General features: G+C 56.9%; 1 protein-coding gene across 2 annotated transcripts in view; it reads right to left on the bottom strand.

Moving 5' to 3' along the window:
- WWP2 (WW domain containing E3 ubiquitin protein ligase 2) overlaps positions 1-19,092 on the bottom strand; it is a 72,135-nt gene extending 53,043 nt beyond the window's left edge. The window contains exons 1-4 of one of the 2 annotated variants that reach the window (XM_067543389.1): positions 19,034-19,092; positions 11,715-11,799; positions 9,174-9,321; positions 8,667-8,788 (exon numbers count right to left, since the gene is read on the bottom strand). In XM_067543389.1, coding sequence (XP_067399490.1) covers positions 8,667-8,788; positions 9,174-9,321; positions 11,715-11,784 — 340 coding nt within the window. In that variant the 5' untranslated portion in view covers positions 11,785-11,799; positions 19,034-19,092. Of the gene's footprint in view, positions 1-8,666; positions 8,789-9,173; positions 9,322-11,714; positions 11,800-11,878; positions 11,957-19,033 lie in introns of those variants that run through there. The other variant, XM_067543390.1, reaches the window with a different exon arrangement.
- Positions 19,093-19,157: the final 65 nt, after the last annotated feature.

Raw genomic sequence — 19,157 nt, 5'->3', positions numbered from 1 at the left:
CATGGGCAGGACTTTAGTATAACGCCAGTGCTCAGACACAACCCGGGGGCCTGGAACACCTGCCCACAGCACAGCAGGCCTGCCCCAGCCCGCGACACCGGCCCAGACGCTTCCCGACTAGTTTGCTCAAATATTTTTATTCTGCACAGATGACTCATCCCCACACAACTGCACCCTTTCCTAGCGACCCGCTTCCTGCTGGAGTAGCCGTCAGGGCAGGGCCCAGTGACACCAACCGGGCGGCGGGAGGGAGAAACACGCTCCCGTGGTACCCCTACAGCCAGTCTCCTCAGCCCAGAAGAGAGGCGTCTTGGCGACAGCTAAGAGGCACTGCCCGTGCGGCACCTCCAGGTCCCTGGGCTGCCAGCCTGGCACTCTCTCCAGCATCGCTCAGGGCATTTGGCAGCTCCTGCTGGAGCTCAGGGAGAAGAGCGGTGTGCAGCTAGCTCCGCGTTCACGTGGTCGGCTTTCTGCAACAGCCACCCTCCGGCTCCACTGCAGCAGCCTGGCCTCGATCCCCCCAGCTCCACAGGGGAGCCGGGGTCTTAGCCCCACTATCCGCAGGACAGGACAGAGGCAGCGGGATCCCGTGGCTTGCCCAGGTCTCACAGAGAGACCACAGCAGAGCTGAGAATTGAGCCGGGTCCCTGTTGGGTGTCGGCAGCATCCTCCCTTTCCCGGGCATTCAGGCGACCACGAGACCAGCGCTCCACGGCTCTGGAGTCTGACCGGGAGAGCCCAGGGAGCTGCTTTTTCCCCAAGGGCGACGCACCTGGCAGTGCTGCTCCTGCTAGCTGGAGCTCAGGCCAGAAGGATTTCAGCTCCCCAGAGACCAAACCTGCGCGGGACGGAATTCGAGGGAGCACAGTGCAGGAAGGGCAGGCCCCGCGCCGTCCTGGGGGGAAGTTCTCTCCCCACCTAGCCAGGCGTGGCGGTGTTTTGTGCCTGTCAAGGCCGCTGTAGTGGAATGTGCAGAGATCCAAATGGGGCGACCCACTTGAGGGGAGGGGCAGGTGGAGAGGGGGGAGCAGCGAGGGCATCGGGGGAGAGCTGGTGCCACCAAGTGCCAAGCCCTGCATCCCGGGAGAGGAAACAAGGCCCCGTGGAGGACAGAGCCGAGCTGCAGCAGGTTCATTGGCACCACGTCATCTCCCCTGGCCTGCGACGCACAGGGCGGGCTGCGCGCTCTGAGGAGGGGGCAGTCGCTCACGACGTGTCTGGGCAGCAAGTGCCCCCGTGGCGGGCACAAGAGAAAAGCTAAACAGGGACAGGATGGTCCCAGGTTGCCCACGGCAAGGCAAGGCTGGAGACGGGTCAGGAGATAGTGGTGGGTGCCGCTGGAATTGGCCTGCCCTGGCCCTCATGCCGGCTTCACCCAGGAAAGGGGGGATGTGGAGAGCAGCTGGTGAGACCCGTGGAGTTTGTCACTGGCTTTAAGCCTGAGCCAGACAGCAAATGCATCGGGCCGCCCCCGTCCGGTGCGCGGACTGTCCTGAGGCCCCTCCTCAGAGGTGCTGAGCAGCTCTGGCTCCCGTGGATTTCAGTGGGAACCGTGGGGACGCGACTCCTTTGCCGGTCAAACACCGGTGCCCAACGGACCCAGGTGTGCCCCGCTCAGTTTCTCGTCTTGAGGGGAGGGGTGGCACTGGCAGAGGGAGGCATGGACGTTGCAGGGCCTGCCACGCACATCTGTTCACAATGCAGCCAGCGTCGGGCGCGGATCACAGGCGTCTCGCTATTCGTGACCTGACCGATCAGCAAACGTGTCTGAGAGCCATGCACAGAGGCGGCCAGTCCGGCCTGAGGCAGGCGGCCAACCTCTTCTCCCGCAGCTCTGCCATGCAGGACTCGGGGGCTTCTGAGGCTGAGCCGTGACAGGACCCCTGCCTGTACCATGGCTATGGCAGAGGTTTCCATGAACCCCCCGTGCTGCAGACAACCAGTCCCCACGGAGACTTGCCGCATTTCCATGGCAGACTGACTGTAACCCCCGGCTCTCTGTGGACGGGGGGAGCAGGAGAGGGTGACAGGAACCATGGGGCTGAAGATGGGACAGCAGGATGAGTGACGCACTCTTAGAGTAATGCTCCGTGGCTCTCCACCCCAGCTTTGGGAGCATCCCGTGGCAAAGTGCAGGCAGCTCTGCGGGCTACACAAGCCCTCTTTGTGTAGGCTGCCTCGGCGAGCAGGGGAAGTTGGTCCAGTAGCAAAGACAAGGTGTCTCCAATCGGAGGATGTGAGCATGCCCCTCCCCGCTGGCTTCCTCCTCTCCCCTGCCCCCCACCCCAGCTTTTTTTAAAAGAAAATAAACACTAGCAGAACCGTCCATTCCCCGTCCCCGTTCAGCGCACGGGACGCACAAGGGGACCTCACTGCTGCACCAACAGAGGGTCCCCTGAAAGGGGGAGCACAAAGCCAGCCTGTGTCCCAGCCAGCAGCCAGAATATCAGAGGGGGTGTTGTTATTTTGGGAGGCGGCCAGGGGTGATTTGGTCCTGAATAAGGTCTCAATTCAGCTGCTGCCCGTGCCTTGCACACAGCATCACAACTCCCATCTAGCACCGGCTATTCCCTCACAGCCCATTAACGGGATTTACAGCCCCAGGAATTAAGGCCGGTAGCAGCAAGTGTGATAAAGGCTCCAGCGTTGAGCCCCAACCCCGAGGGAGCACACATCTGACACGGCTCGTTGGCATGAGCATCACAAAACCAGCCAGCAGGGCTCGAGCGGGAGGGAAGGCGGCTCAGTCCAACGGACTTGCAGACAGAGAGACCTTCTGACAGGAGCCTCCTGCACTTGAGTTCCCTGCCTCTACTTATGTCCCAGTGTCGCGGGGCGCACAGACCAGTCCACTGGCATCAAACCCGTACCCAGCCACCTCCTCGTCGGGAAAGCCCAGCAGCGAGAGAGGTGCTGAGATGCCATTCATTTCAATCCCTTCGGCCAGCAATACTCAGACTGAGGCTCGCGAGCCACAAGTGGCTCTTTCCTGGGTCTCCTGCAGCTCTTTGCAGCACAGGACATTAAAACCCGGCGTGATTTAATTATTAACCAATCAGGCGGCTTTTACTGTGTTATTAACCAATTGCAGTTGATGAAATAATACCTGGTCAGTCATTTTGCTGAGAGAAAAGAGAGATCTATAAAAAGCGAAATATTTCCCGTCATGCTGTTCAGCTAGGAGTATATCGCACTATAGAAAACGAAGCAGCGAACTCACACCACTGTGGCTCTTTCGGGCAATGCTGATCGCTAATTCGGCTCCCGACCCCTGAGGTCTGAGCATCACTGCCGTAGCCGGCCTTGAATACCTCACAAATGGGCTTTACACTGAGCTCTGCAGGGCAATTGACTTGGCCTCAGTCAGTCCAAAGGGCGAGGCAAATCCCAGGGCCACTACTACAGGCACGGACCCCAGGGGAGAGCAGATAACCACAGCGGGGGCAGTTTTTACATCTGCCCTGTGCCCTAGCCCAGTGAGAGGGACCGCAGCACAGGCCATCTGGCTTGGCGCTCACAGGGCTGGGGGTCACCCCACGAGGATGGTAGCGGGGTCAGAGGAATCCCTAGAGCCGGGCCAACGTCGGGCCGAGGGGGGGGGACCAGACATCAGGAGACGAGGTGAGATCTGCCGTCACGAGAGGCCCGACGTCTGTGGGGTTGCCCAGACAGCTTCCTGGGGCACCCTCAAGGTTAAAGAGGATGGTTGGCCAGTCAGAGGGCCGCAGGGTCACCATGTGTTCCTTGGGCAGTACTTCCTGCCGTGCCCGGGCCCCACAGTGCTGCCAGGGAACATCCGCCACGCCTGGCTCTGCAGACCTGTCCCCGCCAAGCTGTGCTGCATTTGTCTCCCTTCTCTCTCTCAGAGGGTAACAGCCACAGGCTGACAAAGCTTCAGTTACCTGCAGACAGAGACATCAATCCCCCTCGCAGCACCCTCTGCACAGAGCAAGCGGGGCTGGGACTGCGCCAGCGACTAGCCACGGGCAGGGAGAATCTAATCATTTCCGGGGAAGGAACTGGCGTCTCAGCGCTGCCGGCAAGATCTGTCGTCACAAGCGCGCCAGCAGCAGCGGTGCCAGGCACCTGGCGCCACGCAGGCAGCAATTCCCTTTGCTGGCTTTGGCCTTCACCCCTACAGCGGAGCCAGCAGGGTGGGAAGGGGAAGGCACCTCACGCCAGGGTCTCTGGAGAACTCGGGGACAGCAGCGTCCAGCCCCATCTACCTTAACAGCTGCTGGGCCTCAGCGTGTTGTTACACCGCCATTAAAAGGCCACCGCTGGCCTCCGCCAGCTGACTCGGGCTCCGGTTAAGGGGCTGTGTAATTGTGTTGTGGACTCCAGAGCTCTTGGACCCTAGACCCCAGGCTCCAGCCCAACCCCAACCGCAGTTAAACAGCCCCTTAGCCCAGGCCAGCCACAGGTCTTTAACTGCAGTGCAGACATACCAGGGCCATCACCCACCTCCTGCCCCCGAAACACTGTGGCAAAGAGCCAAGCACCCAGCCCCTGCTCCGAGTTCTCAGGGGATGCGGCTGGTTACCTGCTGAGCAGCCATGGGCATGACAGAGGAATGGGGGACTGCAGGGCCAAGGATCAGAGTGCTGGGCAGAGAGACGGGAGTGTGGCCGTTCATGCAAGAGAGGGAACAGGGCCCTGCCCAGGAGCAGGCGGCTGCACGGCGGCCTCGTCCCACTGGCCAGTCGCTCTGTCCCACGAACAGAACAGGACCGAGTTCTGAAGGCGATGGCTCAGCAAAGGCCTTCGCTGGGACTTACTGGCTTGGCCCAGCAGCTTTTACAAGGCTCCTGCACAGATGTGACGGAGCCGATCTGTTCAACATTCGTTTCAGGCAGCCTGCAGCTTTGCTTTTACGATCCTCTGCTAAAAGAGCCTTTGCTTCCCCGCCGTTCAGTGCGCTCCTTTGACAGCACATTCGTGAGGAGGGGTCGGCTGCAGCTTCCCAGAGGTGCGGGGGGTTGTTGCTGGCTTCCTGAAAGAAATCCTTGAGGTTGTGGCTCCAGCGGTTCTGCCTGAGGTGCAGCAGAATGGAAAGCAAAGAGAGCGTGTCGCAGGAGCTGTAAAATCCTGGCATATGGTGCCACTCAACAAACAGGAGCCTGTTGATGTAACTTGCAACCTGAGCTCTCCTTTGCAGGCTGCAGCCCGGCACAGTGGAGTCTCTCCAGGGCCTGCCCTGCTGTCCGCAGCTCAATGAATACAACAGACGGGGGACCAGCAACAACCAGCATGGCCCCAGATCGGCTTCCATGCAGCCTCCAAAGGGAGGCCACACAGGGACATGGCTCCTGCCCTGCACGAGCAGAGCACCGCAGAGTCACAACGGCATCCGAACAAAGAGCCTCTTCTCCAGCCCACAGCCGTCCAGAGGCCTGGGGCAGGGGGCTAAGCCCTAGTAAATTGGCTGTTTTAGAGGACCCTTGGGAGCAACTCCATAAAAGGCTGCAACTTGTTTTCTATTATTAGAGCCCTTTTTAGCCAGCTCTCTGTCCTGCGAACCAATCCCCCCGACTGCCATGGAGCAGGCGCGCCGTGCCAGAGGAGAGGCCGTGCCGAGAGTTTCAGAGGAATCTGCCAAGGCAGTCGGGAGAGAAGCGTGTTTGAAAAATGAGGTTTTGGGGAAAGGAACTCATTTTGGAAGCTCGTTTCTCACACAGCCTGGTCTGTTAACTCCAAATGGATTCAATTTGCCTGGCCTGAAAGCCAAGACCTGGCGGGTTCTTTTCCAAGGACACAAGCCCCTCTTTCTTTCTACAATTTCGGACACTCACGGCACTCGTCTTGAGGGACAGAGGGAGCTTTGGTACAGTCCAGCAAGCAGGAGAACTAGATATGATTGCTGAGGGGGAATGACGCTGACAGACTTGCTGGAGAATACACACCTTCACCTAGCCAGGGGACCAACATTATTCCTTGACAACTAACAAAAACTATGGAAACACCCAGCCAAAAACTTTAAGACACAGTGAAGGTTGAGTAACTTATGAAAAGCCTTCTAAAAAGACTTCTAAAAGGCATGGTGACTATCAGATGTCTGCCTGAGCCTGCAGACAGCCTGATATGACAGCTCAGTGGTGTGTTGACTCTGAAGCCTAGTGATAATTATGTAAATGGCAATAAAGTTCACTATTTCACTGCTAACCTAAGCACACAGGGAAGGAGGAGGAGGATTGTTCTGTGAAGATTTGCACAATTGGCAGCAAATGGAGTCTTGTTTCAGCAGCTCCACTGGGCAGAGTCTGGTTTGTGGGATGGGCTTAGGACAGCACTGCTCCGCCACCCTCATAACATAAGAACTTAAGAATGGCTATGCTGGGTCAGACCAATGGTCCAGTAGCCCAGTGGCCAGTGCCAGGTGCTTCAGAGGGAATGAACGGAACAGGCCAGCATCAAGTGATCCATTCTCGGTCTCCCATTCCCAGCTTCCGGCAAACAAAGGCTAGGGACATCCCTGCCCATTCAGGGTAATTGCCATTGACGAACCTACCCTCCATGAACCCGGCAGCCCTTGGCCGGGGCTGTGTCGGATGGCTGGGGAATGCCACTGGGACCAACTGGGCGGGAGCATGCGTCACCTCGCGGGAGCGGAGTTCCCCATCCCCGTCCGGGAGAGCCTGCTTGGCACATGGCCCCCACCCCGCACAGCCAGAGTAACTGCACTTCGGGCAGGGCTCTCCGTGGCCACCCTTCCAGCTGCACTCCATGCACTGGAGCTGCCCGGTCCCCGCCCACGCCTCACTCACGGACCCTCCAAAGACGCGGCCCGGGCTCTGCACTTCAGGGAAGCCATCCTGGAGCCCACTTGCAGGAGGATGGGCCAGCCGGAAGGGAGGGCTCGGGGGGTCTCCCCCGGAGAGCACACACACCAGCAAGAGGCTCTCCCATCCCTAAGGCTGAGCGGAGATTCCCCCACCAGTCCAGGAAGGGCCTGCATGTGGCCGGGCTGGGAGCAAGTTGGCTTTCAGGCCTCTGCCTGCTCGCGGCCCCAGGAGACCAACCTGATCCCTGGCAACAAGCATGGTGCTGAGACAGGATCTAGCCCCCCCACGACCAGTCAGCCAAGCACACAAGCCAGAGCAGGAAGGTCCCAGCCTTGCACCAGGGCACGGGACAAGGGCTCGGAGGAGCACAAGCCCTGCCAGCTCCCAGGCAGCCCCTTTCGGACACCGCTGTGCTCTGTCGCTTTAAGACTCCTCTCCTCACAGCCCCCCAGGTCAGGGAAAAATCCGACCCTTTTTTCACATGGGAGCAGGAACAGCCGTTGCCTTTTCCATTCGTTTTCCACACGGCCCCCTGGGGACGCAGCCTCATGAAAGGGCTGATTGTGTCTCTGCAGAAGGCAGCGCGCAGGTAGGGCGGGAGCAGACGGCAGCTCCTGAATACGCACGGCGCTCGGCTGGCCACCGAGAGGGAAAGCAGCTGGGTAGCGCGTCTCAGGTCTGCCAGACAGAGAGGCCCAGGCCCAGTCACCACCTCCAGCAGCGCTGTCCTGCTCCACGCACGGGGCACAGAGACACCGGCTGCCCCACGGCACAAGCTTCCTGCCGGCCCAGCAGCACAGGCGGCGGACGTGCAGGGCTGGGCCACCTTTGCTCCGGCCCTGCCTTCGAGAAGCTAGAGCAGCGAGTCCACGGACTGGGAGGGCAGCTCCAGCCCCAGGCAGGGCCCAAGCCCCGGAACGTTTGCAGGGGAGCAGGGGAGGGCAAGGTGCCAGGGGGAAGCACAGCCAGCTCTAACCAGGCCCAACACGCCACAGGCTCCGTCTCCTGACAGGGGCCGCCCCTGGTGATTCCCAGCCCAGATTCAGAGGGCAGAGCCCACCACCCCACCCAGAGCCCGTACAGGGCCCTGCTCCTGGCGACGCTGCCCAGGGAGCGTGCTGGGGTCCTCACGCGGGTTTCACAGCTGGCAATGGCTGGAGAGCCACGCACCCCAACCCCTGGCACCAGGAGAGTCGGGATAAGCCCCATCTCCCTCTGGGGCAGAGGAGGCCCCTCTCCGCTCTCAGTGCAAGGTCTGTCCTTCCAGAACAGCTGAGCTTTGCTTGGAAGAGACAGAGCCAGCCTTTTCCTGCCCCACGCAGCCGCCAGCACAGCCCAGGCCCTGAATGGAGACCTTTATGCGGCCACCACCACCATGGGCCACGCTCTGGTGACCACAAATGGCAGCAAATAGCAGCGAGATTTGTGTTTTCCTGCCGGCAGCGGCAGCCTGGCCAACGGAGGTATGGCTTCCATCACACACCAGCCCCGCGTGCCTGACAGGCCTGCCCAGCCACACAATGACGCCTTGTTCTCTCCCGGGGCCAGGGATTAAACAGGGAGTTTTCCAGCCAGCTATTCCTTCTCCATGTCACACACCTACTGAGGCAGGAAATCCTGCAGGACCATGGAGGAGGTTAGAGGTGGGTGAGCTTAGGACAGCTAAAGCAGGCTGGCGAGATGGCAGCGCCACTGGGGGGCCATGTGCCACTCTGCCAACACCAGTAGCTTGTGGTGCGCGTGCAGCTGAGGCAGCCCCCTCTCCCCTGTCAATCCGCTCCCGGCTTCCTCCGGACGGGGAAGTCAGGCTCAGGGAGAAAGCAGAGGCCAAGCAGAAGCCAGGCCAGGCAACAGGGCCCCAGAGACGCTCCCACTCATACGTACTTTTCCCACCGTTCTTCTTCAGCGCGTTATACAAGCTGACGGAAGCCGTTCCCAGGAGCTCATTCCGCAGGGGGTGGCAGCTCCAGACCTTGAGATCCAGGTAGCTCTGAGCTGTGACGTTCCTGGAAGGCAGACCAAGAGGAGGGCTGTCATCTTCCCCACCTGCTTCTCTGCACGTGGACACCAAGCAGCACAGCCACCGCGTGCAGAGCAGCACCAGGCACGGCAGGCACAAAGCTCAGAGAAGAGACCTGCGCAAGGCCACAATGACCCTAGGCAGCAAGAGCCCCTGACCCCCACCAGCTTCTCCATCCAGCACAGCAGCTCATCTGGCCACAGATGTTCTCACGCATGCACCTGAGCGTGTGCCCTAAGCCTCGTCCAGCCAGGGGCAAACATGCCTGGCTTCCTCAAACTGCACCATGCAGTGCAGAAGCAGGGAGCTCAGGGCTCGCTCTGGGGGGGTCAGCGTTACCCCAACCCTCTGGAGGCACTGTGGGTTCTTACAAGAGGAGGATCTCATTCCAGAGCAGCTCAGAGCTCCCAATCCGCTTCCCCGTCTTCTTGGTCTCGCTGGGAAGTCCATCCACCGTCACCTCCACGTAGGAGTTGATCCGGGACTGGCGGCTGTGTACCTTCGGCTTCACGGACACCACTAGGCAGAGCAGAGAGAGGCAGGGTCACCCAGCTGTCCCTGCTGTGGCCGGGCTCACATCCCAGCTAGGACCCCCCCCACTCCACATACTCCACCAGTGGAGGCGGCTGGGGAGAATCCCAGCTCCAAATGTCCCGGTGCTCTGTGATCAGGGAGGAATCGGGGTCTTTGGGATGGCAGGGGCTGCCCCAACCCATCCTGCTCAGCACCATCTCATCTGTGAAGGCAGCAACTAGCACAGAGCTCCAAGGCCCAGATGTTTCTGTCCAGCGAGACCTTATGAGCCACCCTTCCCCAGGGTTACCCCCTCTCTCCCTCCATGGGAAGGAATGAGGTGCATCCCGTCCCCTGAGGTTACAGGGCCAGAGCCTCTCGGGGGGCAATACACAAGCTGTCCCCGCCCAGAGAGGCCTGGATGTCACACAGCAGCTGCCAGGGTCCCAGGTTTGCTACTGGAAGCTGGGTCTCATGCGCCAAACAGGGAGAAATGCCCAGGAGGTCCTGGAAAGGCAATGCCCCCAACCTGGGACCCAGAAATCACCCCACCCCCCAGCCAAGGGAATCAGAAACAGGAGCAGTGTGAACGTAAGTGCAGACCAGAAGACAGGGAAGCAGGTCAAGGTGTCTGGCGCCCTCAGGTGGTCTGAAGGGAACAGTGCGCACAATCCACCTCCACTGAAACCCAGGCGATCAGGGCATCTCCCTGAGGACATGACGGGGAACGCCGAGCAAGCAGCCAGCCAGCTCCCAAGGCTCGCAGTGCCTGGGACACGCAGGGAAACCTCCTGTCTCCAGACTCTCCGCCTGGCACCATTCACCAGAACTAGTTTCAGAGGAAGCCCTGCCCCGGAGAGGCTGGGTTTGACTGTAGGGAATGCACCCTCCCTGGCTCGGCCTCTGCCCGCAGGACCAGCTCAGAGACCGGGATTAGACGGCTGGTTAGTTTTCCTGTACATGAGCCCTTCACAGAAGGGGATGCTGTGGAAAGATCCCGCCCCTCCTCCCCCAACTCTCCACATCTGGGAACGTTTAAGAAGTGGCAGCCAATTCCCCATCCCCAGATGCAAGCACCAGGAAGCACACATCTGTGTGTCTGCACTCTGCTGCATGGGCCCATCGGGGCAAAGTCCATGTGTACGCTGGCAGACCAGGTGCCAGCTCCCGCCTAGACTGCAGGCATTAGCTAAGAACTGACAAACCAGATCAGTTCACCTGGATGTTAGCTTTGCTCACAATAGGTATTAATCTCACAAGAATGTATCTAGTGTTTAGACTGATGCATGCAGCATTTCACAAGCATTCCATGATCTCACTTGTAATGTCGGTTTTACATGCGATAAGAAAATATGCAAGTTTTGCTTTATAACTTCGAAAATTTTTGCTCTGGACATGTGAACCCAGGCAAGGAATCACCCCTCATGCCTCTAGAAGGGCTATCCATCAAGGAACATTGCAATACAAAGGCTTGGTTAATGGCCCTATTGCACCTTGGAAATGCTACATGCAAGGAAGCTCCTCCTGTGGACTTCAAAGCTGAATAAAGGAAACTAACGAAGTCACAGGAAAATTTCCATCTCTGCTGTTTGAACTCTCACAGGGCCAGAGAAACCAAACTGAAGCCAGAGATCCCTGGGGCCTGGATCCACCCTGAAAGGATCTAGATGGTAATTCATTTGTGTATATGTTTGCTTGCTTTAACCTGTAAATAACTCTCTCATTCCTTTTCCCTAGTTAATAAACCTTTAGATGGTTTATTTCAGGACTGGCTACAGGCGTCGTCCTTGGTGTAAGATCTAGCTACCAGCTGATCTGGGGTAAGTGACTGGTCTCTTGGAACTGGAAGCAGCAACCTGACGATGGTGTGGTTTTTTGGTGTGACAATTTATCACAAAGGCCAGTTTGTCTGGGTGGCAAGATAGACTGGAGAGTCTAAGGAGACTGTCTGTGTCTCCCTGGTAAGACTGTTACAGGAATCCAGGAGTTCCCATTTGGCACTGACTTGGTGAAATCTAGTTACAGAACACACCACCAGTTTGGGGTGGCTGCCCTGAGGCAGGCACTCACAGGCATAGCTGTTCCAGACCATGTGATACCACGTGTTTTCCTGAGCACATCCCGTCTCTGGCTGGAGTAGGTGCAATACCAGCCTTCACTCAAACGTTACCTGCCCCAAACACAGAGCACAGGAAATCTCCCTCCCCTGGGCAGCGCTGTCACCGGCAGGCACTTGCTTATCTGAAACTGCCAGGCTGCTTGAGAAGGGCATTAAGACAAGACAAGCCACACTTGAAAATCTACATTCCCAGGCAGGACCAGAAGCTTCTGGTCTAGAGGCCTACCTCCACCACCTCACAAGCACCGTGCTCCAGCATGCCCCCAGCGGCTCTACTCACCTTTTACAGTGAGCTGGGATTTCTCAGAGGGCAGTCCTGCCGTGGCCCTGCTGGAGCTGGCAGATGCCATGTCATCACCCTGGGACTGGAAAACAGACACAGGACACCTTAGTGCAGCTTCAGGAGAAGAGGGAGCTCAGTGCTACACACGGCAGCAAAACTACCTCGGGGCTGGGATTTCCTGGGCTCCTGCACGCTAAGCAGAGGTGGGCCTGGCAGGACCAAGCTGGGAGACCCCAGTGGTGTTGGGGATTCAATAATGGACCCGCAGTGAAGCATCCCCATAGCGTGGTGCTGGGGGAGCAATACTACTGCATGGGCATTGCCATCTTCTGCAGGTCCCGGCCATCGCGGGGTCGTGAGAATCGGGCTACAGCGTCTGCCTGCTTAGGAATTTCATGCAAAGTCAGTCACTTTCTTTTCAATAAAGGATGTTACAAACAAGTGCAGGAGAGCCTGGCAGAGAGACTGAATCAGTCCAGACTAAGAGCCATAGAATTCCAGGACTACGCTGAAAACACAGCCGGTAAAAACAGAAGATGTGGAACCAGAAATTAATGAACCAAAACTGGGGTGTCAGATACTGGACACACAATAACAGCACAGGCTATGCCACACAGCACTCCTTGCTTGGTCCTTAACGACAGAAAACCTGAGAGAAGCACAGACAGAGGCTACTGATGTGAGCTTCGCCATCATGGCTGCCACCCCACCATCTCCTGGGACCCCGGGTAGTCCTCTGAATTCCGAGAGATGACCCGGCCAGAGGGAGGGACCCAGATAAGAATCGCCACCCCTACAAGCTCCAGGTAAATCCCAACCACCACCTGGGATGAAACAGGACTGCACTTTAAAGGTAGCAGCAGCTCCAGCCCAGCTCATTTCTTCCCTTTTCTCCAAAAAAGCAGCATTACCATCTTTAAGCTCATCTGAGAGAGTCAGTCAAGGGGCTTTTCCTTCTAAAAACTTTCTCCGGCTAAAGGAAACAGGGCACATGTTAAAATGAAAGCCTGATTTAAAACTCCACTTTTCCAGTGCAGTCACCGTTTGTCCTTTTTCTTTAATAAACGGCTAAACTGATTATTAAGAGTGTTTGCCGGGGTACTAAACAGACCGAGGTCTCTAGATACCAAACCCCGACCCTTGTTTAACACTGTTTTGCTAGACTGTGACAGGGTTAGGTAATTCCAGCTAAATTAATACAACCGGGATCGCCAGCGAGCCCCTGGAACCTCTGCAGAGGCAGCGTGTCAGTTTGTTTCAGTCTGGGCAGGGGTATGGTTTTGGTCACACCAGTGAGAACTGTGATGCTGACTTAATAGAAATACGTCTCCCTATCTAATCCTCTGCCCTGCAAAGCCAAATTCTACTGCCATAAACAGCCCCAGGGTTATTTGACTGGTTGGTTTTCATTTTGGTCTCCTACATACCTCACGCCAAAGGGCTCCTGTCGAAATCGGTGGGTGCCCTTGACATTTAAACGCCGAATAAATGTAGATCCAGCCAAAGCAGCAGCACTTCCCCTTCCTCCCAGCCTGCAAACGTCACTTAGTCACCAGTCGAGTGACAGAAACCACTTAGCCCCTTCACTGCACTGCACGGCCTCACTAGAGAGACATCTCCAACCGCCATTGCCCTCCAGCCCTTCGCCAATGCCTACACAGCAGCTGGGCTTTGCAAAGTGCCCGGACGGGCAATAAACTCAGGCTATTTCAGACCTTCCAGGGAGAGCGCTCCAAAGTACAGAGATTGCTCTGCCCACAGGCCCCTCCTTTGATAATCAAGCTCAAAGAAGGCGTCGTCTGCTGTCGATCACGACTGTAACAGCATGGCACAAGGAGAGAGGTGTCCCCCAAGGGTTAAGAGGACTCAGTTGCCTTCACTTTCTGCCCCATTCCACTCCACAGTGATGCTGGCTGCATTTGGCTGGTTTGTGCTTATGTATGTGACTAAAGAGCTTGGGGATCCTTCGGGCAAGCCCCTACAGAAACAAGATTAACAAAACAAACCCCCGACAGGACTGATGTGATGATGTAGTATTGCTGTGAGTGCAGGGGACTGGACTAGATCAGTAGATCTCCACCAGGGGTATGCAGAAGTCTTGCAGGGGGGGTACATCAACTCATCCAGATATTTGCCTACTTTTACAGCAGGCTACAGAGAAAGCTGGAGTGAAGTCAGTACAAACTAAAACCTCATGCAGATCAAATGCGAAAGCGAGCGATTTTGCAGTAACAGTGTGCTGTGACGTTTCTGTATTTTTAGGTCTGATTTTGTAAGCAAGTAGTTTTTAAGTGATGTGAAACTTGGGGTACGCAAGACAAATCAGACTCCTGAAAGGGGTTCAGCAGTCTGCAGAGTCTGTCTCAAGGTCCCTTCCAGTCCTACACATCTATGATTCTTTGTTGCTACAGAGGAAAGGCGGGGCCTAGTGTAGCATGGAGCGTGTTGGGCGCCGTCAAGGGCAGCACAGGTCTTTCTTATTAGGGTGTAATTCCCTGAGGTGGCCTCCGCATAGGCCCAGGTTCACTGTTACGATCCCCGCCGGCTGGATCCCAAGCCCCGCCAGCTGAGAATCCAGCTGGAGGGCCCCTCACTCCTGAATCCTCAAGACCGGGATTCAGAACAGGCTCTTGCGCTGGGCTCTCCTGGCCTCAGTGCCAGTTCTGCAACATGGCTCAGGCAGGCGGGAGCTACCCTGGGTCACCCAGAACTCTTTATGGATAATCCCTTCTGACCAGCACAAGCAGCAGCCCTTCCAGAGCTAGAAACAGGCTGAGAGCATCTACGACAGCATTTTACACCTGCAGCTCTGTTCACTCCAACCCACTTTCAAAGCGACATTCCCAGAGCACTGCTGAAATACAGCCACCTCTGGGACGGAAGCAGCAGACCACACCAGGACCGAGGGGTCATTCTGGCCAAGGAAGGACAAACATCCATTCCCACGAGGCCATTGTGGGCTCTTGAGTGGCTGTGCAGGGCAGAGGATTATATGAGGAAACATATTTCTACTAAGTCAGCATCTCAGTGCGGCATGGCCTGAATAACCCCGGGGATGTTTACGGCAGCAGAATGTGGCTCTTGAGTGGCTGTGCAGGGCAGAGGAGCAGACATTTCTATTAAGTCAGCATCTCAGCTCCGGTCCAAACCCTCGGCAGACCTGAAACACCCTCTGCAAACTTCTAATGCCACCAAATTCTGAGCGGGTTGTGATGTATGAGACGGAGAGGACCCAGCTGGTTTTCACTTGTGATCTGGGCCTTGGCCCGTCTATCCCATTGAAGCTGCTTAAAACAGCAATGGTTTGTATCCTCTGTATAGAGCGGATGCGTAAGTATTGCCTGTTCACAGGACACTGCATTTGGTGTTGAATTAATAGCCACTGTAGCAAGAAGGCTGCACACAGCAATGCTGCCGGTTCTCAGAAGCACACAGGACACTCTGCAGCTGCTCCCAAAACATTCGGAAAGAGAACTTCCATGGAATTACACAGGAAGTGAAGAAATCAACCCACATGGTATCTTTCTTCCTATCCTAGCCACTTCCAGCCCCTCCTCCCCCATTGCTACAGTATTGAGCACCTCACAATGTTTAATACAGTTATCCTTCTCCTCTGAGGTTGGGAAATGACATTCCCCATTGTGCAGATAGGAAACTGAGGCACAGAGTGGCTATGGGCTGGTCTACATAGTATTTGTATCAGCAAAACATTGTTAGTGTGATTGTTTTTTTTAAACCGCTCTAGTTATACCAGTGCAGCTCCTCGTGTATTATACCAGGGTAAAGGTGCCCACTAAGTATAGCTTATTCCCCTTCCTGGGCAGAACAGCGATGCTGCTATAAAGCACCTTTACACAGATATTCCTGCATCCACATTCAGAGGGGTGGTAGTGCTTTGACGATAGCGGTGCACTGGAAGCAGTACACAACTCGTGTGCCGACAAGGCCTGAGTGACTAAGACGGTCACACAGGAAGGCAGCAGCAGAGCAGAGAACTGAACCCAGGGTCGTCTAGCGGTGAATGAGCCTCCCAACCACTGCCTGACCCTCTCACTTCCATTGCATTACCTGGATTCATGTGGACGTAACGGAGTTCAACAGGTTCTATGACACCCTGCCGTTTTCAGCATGCAGCAAAGCTGTCTACTGAGAACATGTAAGGCCCCAGAAAGAGATGTCAGCGTGAAGCTGGGGGCTTGTGGCACCGGAGATAGCGAGCGGCACTGGAATGAGAACGTTAGCTGCATGTTTCTGCTGCAGTGATGAACTGAAACAGCTAACGGCCACCGTGCCATTGATCGATTGAAAAGATTGAGATGAACAGGGCAGATCACAACTCTCAAGGCTGTTGATTCAAGCTGATTTCCCAAGCGGGCAGACAGCAAGCATCCTTTTCACTCTTCACAGCCAGAAGGGCTAGAGGCTTGCAAATTGAAGTCAGACTCTGGAGCACAATCCTGGGACAGGGCGTGATGCCTGCAACAAATCCCATGGACACACAATACATAGGCCCTGCCCAGGGTACATATACAACATACGCAGGGCTAGAAAGAATTATGATCACCTAGTACAGAGCCAGAGGCAGGCACAAGAGTCCCTGCTGCTAGGGGCACTGCCCCAGTAAGAGACTCAGACCTAACCTAACCTCTCACCCAGATAAGAGCAACTGGTTAATGGCGGGAGCTGTCCCTGGGGGCATCTTTCCTAACAGCTTCTGGATACTAAGTGAATGATGTGTGACCCCCCTTCTCCCCCTCAACCTTAACCAGCTGCTGGGAGGGACAGCCTCTCCCTTTCTTCCCTCCCCCCCATCACAGCAACCAGACAGCTCGAGTTCTGTGGAGGGCGAGGAGGAATATCTGCTGCCCCACCTCTTCCCCAGCCTGCGGCTGCATGGAGGGCGTTTCCACCACTTCTCCCCTCCAACCCCAGCAAACAGCTCCAGACCAACACCTGTCTTTGCTGCTTATCACTTCCCCCAAGGAACAGCAGCATTAAATTGACCCCTTTGTGTCAATTTCTTTGATGCCCCCAGGATTTCAGAACAGCAACACTGCAAAGAGAAGACGATGGATCAGTACTCGTTCCACTGCTGTGGAAGCTCTGAGCAGCAGCCACGGAGCTACCTGCAGATTCAGGAAGGCAGCACTACATCAGTTCATACTCTGTTCATTTTACAAACGTTCTTCGCAATCATAAGGGCTGTGCAGAAGTTAAGGCTGCTCAGAAAGTTTCCTGTCAGACAGTGCTAAGCAATGCAGACAGGTAGATTTTTTCTCTCCCAGCCTTGAGCATGTGGGTCATTAGGATGAATCTAAAGTATGAGGGGCTGGCTTCAAAGGCAGTGACATGTCTCAAATTTGGAGGACCAGATTACAAAGCAATTCACAGACCGTCGTTCTAAGAAGAAACGGCTCTACCACCTCTGCCTAGAAGAGGGTAGAAATGGATTTCCAATCCCAGCTAAACAACACTCCACTACTAGGAATTTCCTCCACATGCTCAGATGCTTTTTCTTGCTGGAGTTGTGACAGCAAGTTGCTAAACCTCCTCTCTGTCTGTGTGAGTGTGAGAATGGAATGCCATTATATAAACCCATAGCATGCCTACACCTTGAATACCGTGCCCAGTTCCAGTCGCCCCATCTCAAAAAGACGATAGTGGAACTGGAGAAGATTCAGAGAAAGGCAGTAAAGAAGATCAAGGCTATGGAATGGGTCCTGTACAAGGACAGACTAAAGAGGTTAGGGCTGTTCAGCTTAGAAATGAGATCACTAAGAGGGCTATGATACAGAAGCTGGGAGGGGAATAGAGGGGTGGATCAATCAACTGCCCTATATGGTACACGACCCTGAAACTCTGGTACTGGCCACTGTCAGAGACAGGATACTGGGCTAGAGACCCAGTGCAGCCGTTCTTATGTTCTTCAGTTGAGCCCATGAGAGAGATTAGCAAGGAAGAAAATAGTTTTTTCTGCTGCCATCGCCACCGCCTCCTCCCACCTCCCTGCATCCTGCTGCCATGGGAGTGCTGAGAAGAGGAGCTGTTTTGCTTGCACAACCCGCTGCCTGTTAGCCTCAGAGAAGGGTGGAAGTTGGCAGGCAGCCAGGGCAGCTCCCATCTCAGTACAGAGGAACTGCAAAGAAGCCAGTTACCAGTTACCCCTGATCAGGTTGAACCAGCGTCATCTACTTTGTGCTGCGGCTCTCAGGGAGGAGCGGAGGTCAGGGTAATAGGAGATTCCTTTCTCCTTTCATGAGTTGCAGGAGGTATCCTGGCAAGGGGTAGAACTGGAGCCAGGAACGCAACTCAGCAATGGATCAAGCACAACATCGGGGCAAAGGGGGATAATCAGCCTAGCAGAGCCTGTTTTGGCAAGAGTCTGACCCATACCCACTGATTAGGAAAGGCAAGAGGCATGTGAGGGGACAGATGCGGGATTCCCTTTTGGGGTGGGACAGAGAGCTCGCCTACCTTAGAGAGATGGAGGAAGAGCAGCCGGGAGAGAAGGAAAGGAGCAGCCAGCTGAGATTCAGAGAGTTGGAAAGTGCATGAGGCCGAGACCCCAACACAACCTGCTGACGCCCTGCCGCCTTTCCTGCCCCAGCCAGGCTAGAGCTTTGGAACGGGACCCTCCCTCCGTAGCCCGGGAAGGGGAATAGATGGAAATGCTCGAACCCCAGGATGCTCCTGGCCAGGGTCACAGGCTCTATTCGCTCCAGCCGCCCCTCGACCAAGGCCGACAGGGACCCCGGCTGCCGGATAAGGCAAACCGAGCAGCCCAGACCCAGCAAGCCCCCCCCCCCGCCACAGCACAGCCCAGCCCAGCCCAGCACAGCCAGCAGGGCGGGCGGGAGGCGGCCCCACACAACACCCAGCAGCGGGACTCGCTGTCCAGCCCCAGGCGCCCAGCCTGCAAGGGGAGGCCAAGGGAGGCGACCTCGCCCCACGGCCAGCTCCGGCCGGGACAGCCGGCTGCGAGGCGGGGCCCTGCCGGACCCGGTGCGCCGCGCTCCCCGGCACAGCCCCCGCCAGCTGCGGTCACTCGGGCAGGGCCGGCGGGCGCCCCCCCGCCACAAGCGGCCGTGGCCGGCAAGGCCGCAGAGCCGAGCGGCCCACGGGTCCCCGCCAGGCCCGCGGCGGAGCGGGAGCCCCCCGCCCGGGGCCTGCGGGAAAGGCGCTGGCGGGGCCCGGGTGCGGGGCCCCGGGGGAGGCCGGCGGGCAGAGCCCGGGGCGAGCTGGCCGGGGCCGGGGCCGACCCGTCTCGTCTTGTCTCCCGCCCCCCGGGGCCCGGCCGCTGCCCCCTCCGTATTTACCGGCCACGGCTTCGCCTCCACTTCCGGCTCCTGCGATCGCGATCATGTGACACCGGCTCCTCCTCACCTGACTCGGAGGGAGCCCGGAAATGGGGGAGGAGGTTTCGCCTAGCTCCCGGCATGC

Source organism: Emydura macquarii, unplaced genomic scaffold, assembly GCF_026122565.2.
Source record: "Emydura macquarii macquarii isolate MOO-44397 ecotype Brisbane River unplaced genomic scaffold, CSIRO-AGI_Emac_v2 contig_839, whole genome shotgun sequence".
NCBI classification, from domain to species: Eukaryota; Metazoa; Chordata; order Testudines; family Chelidae; genus Emydura; species Emydura macquarii.
Note: the sequence above shows the minus strand (reverse complement) of the source record. Positions and strands in the feature narration are given on the sequence as shown.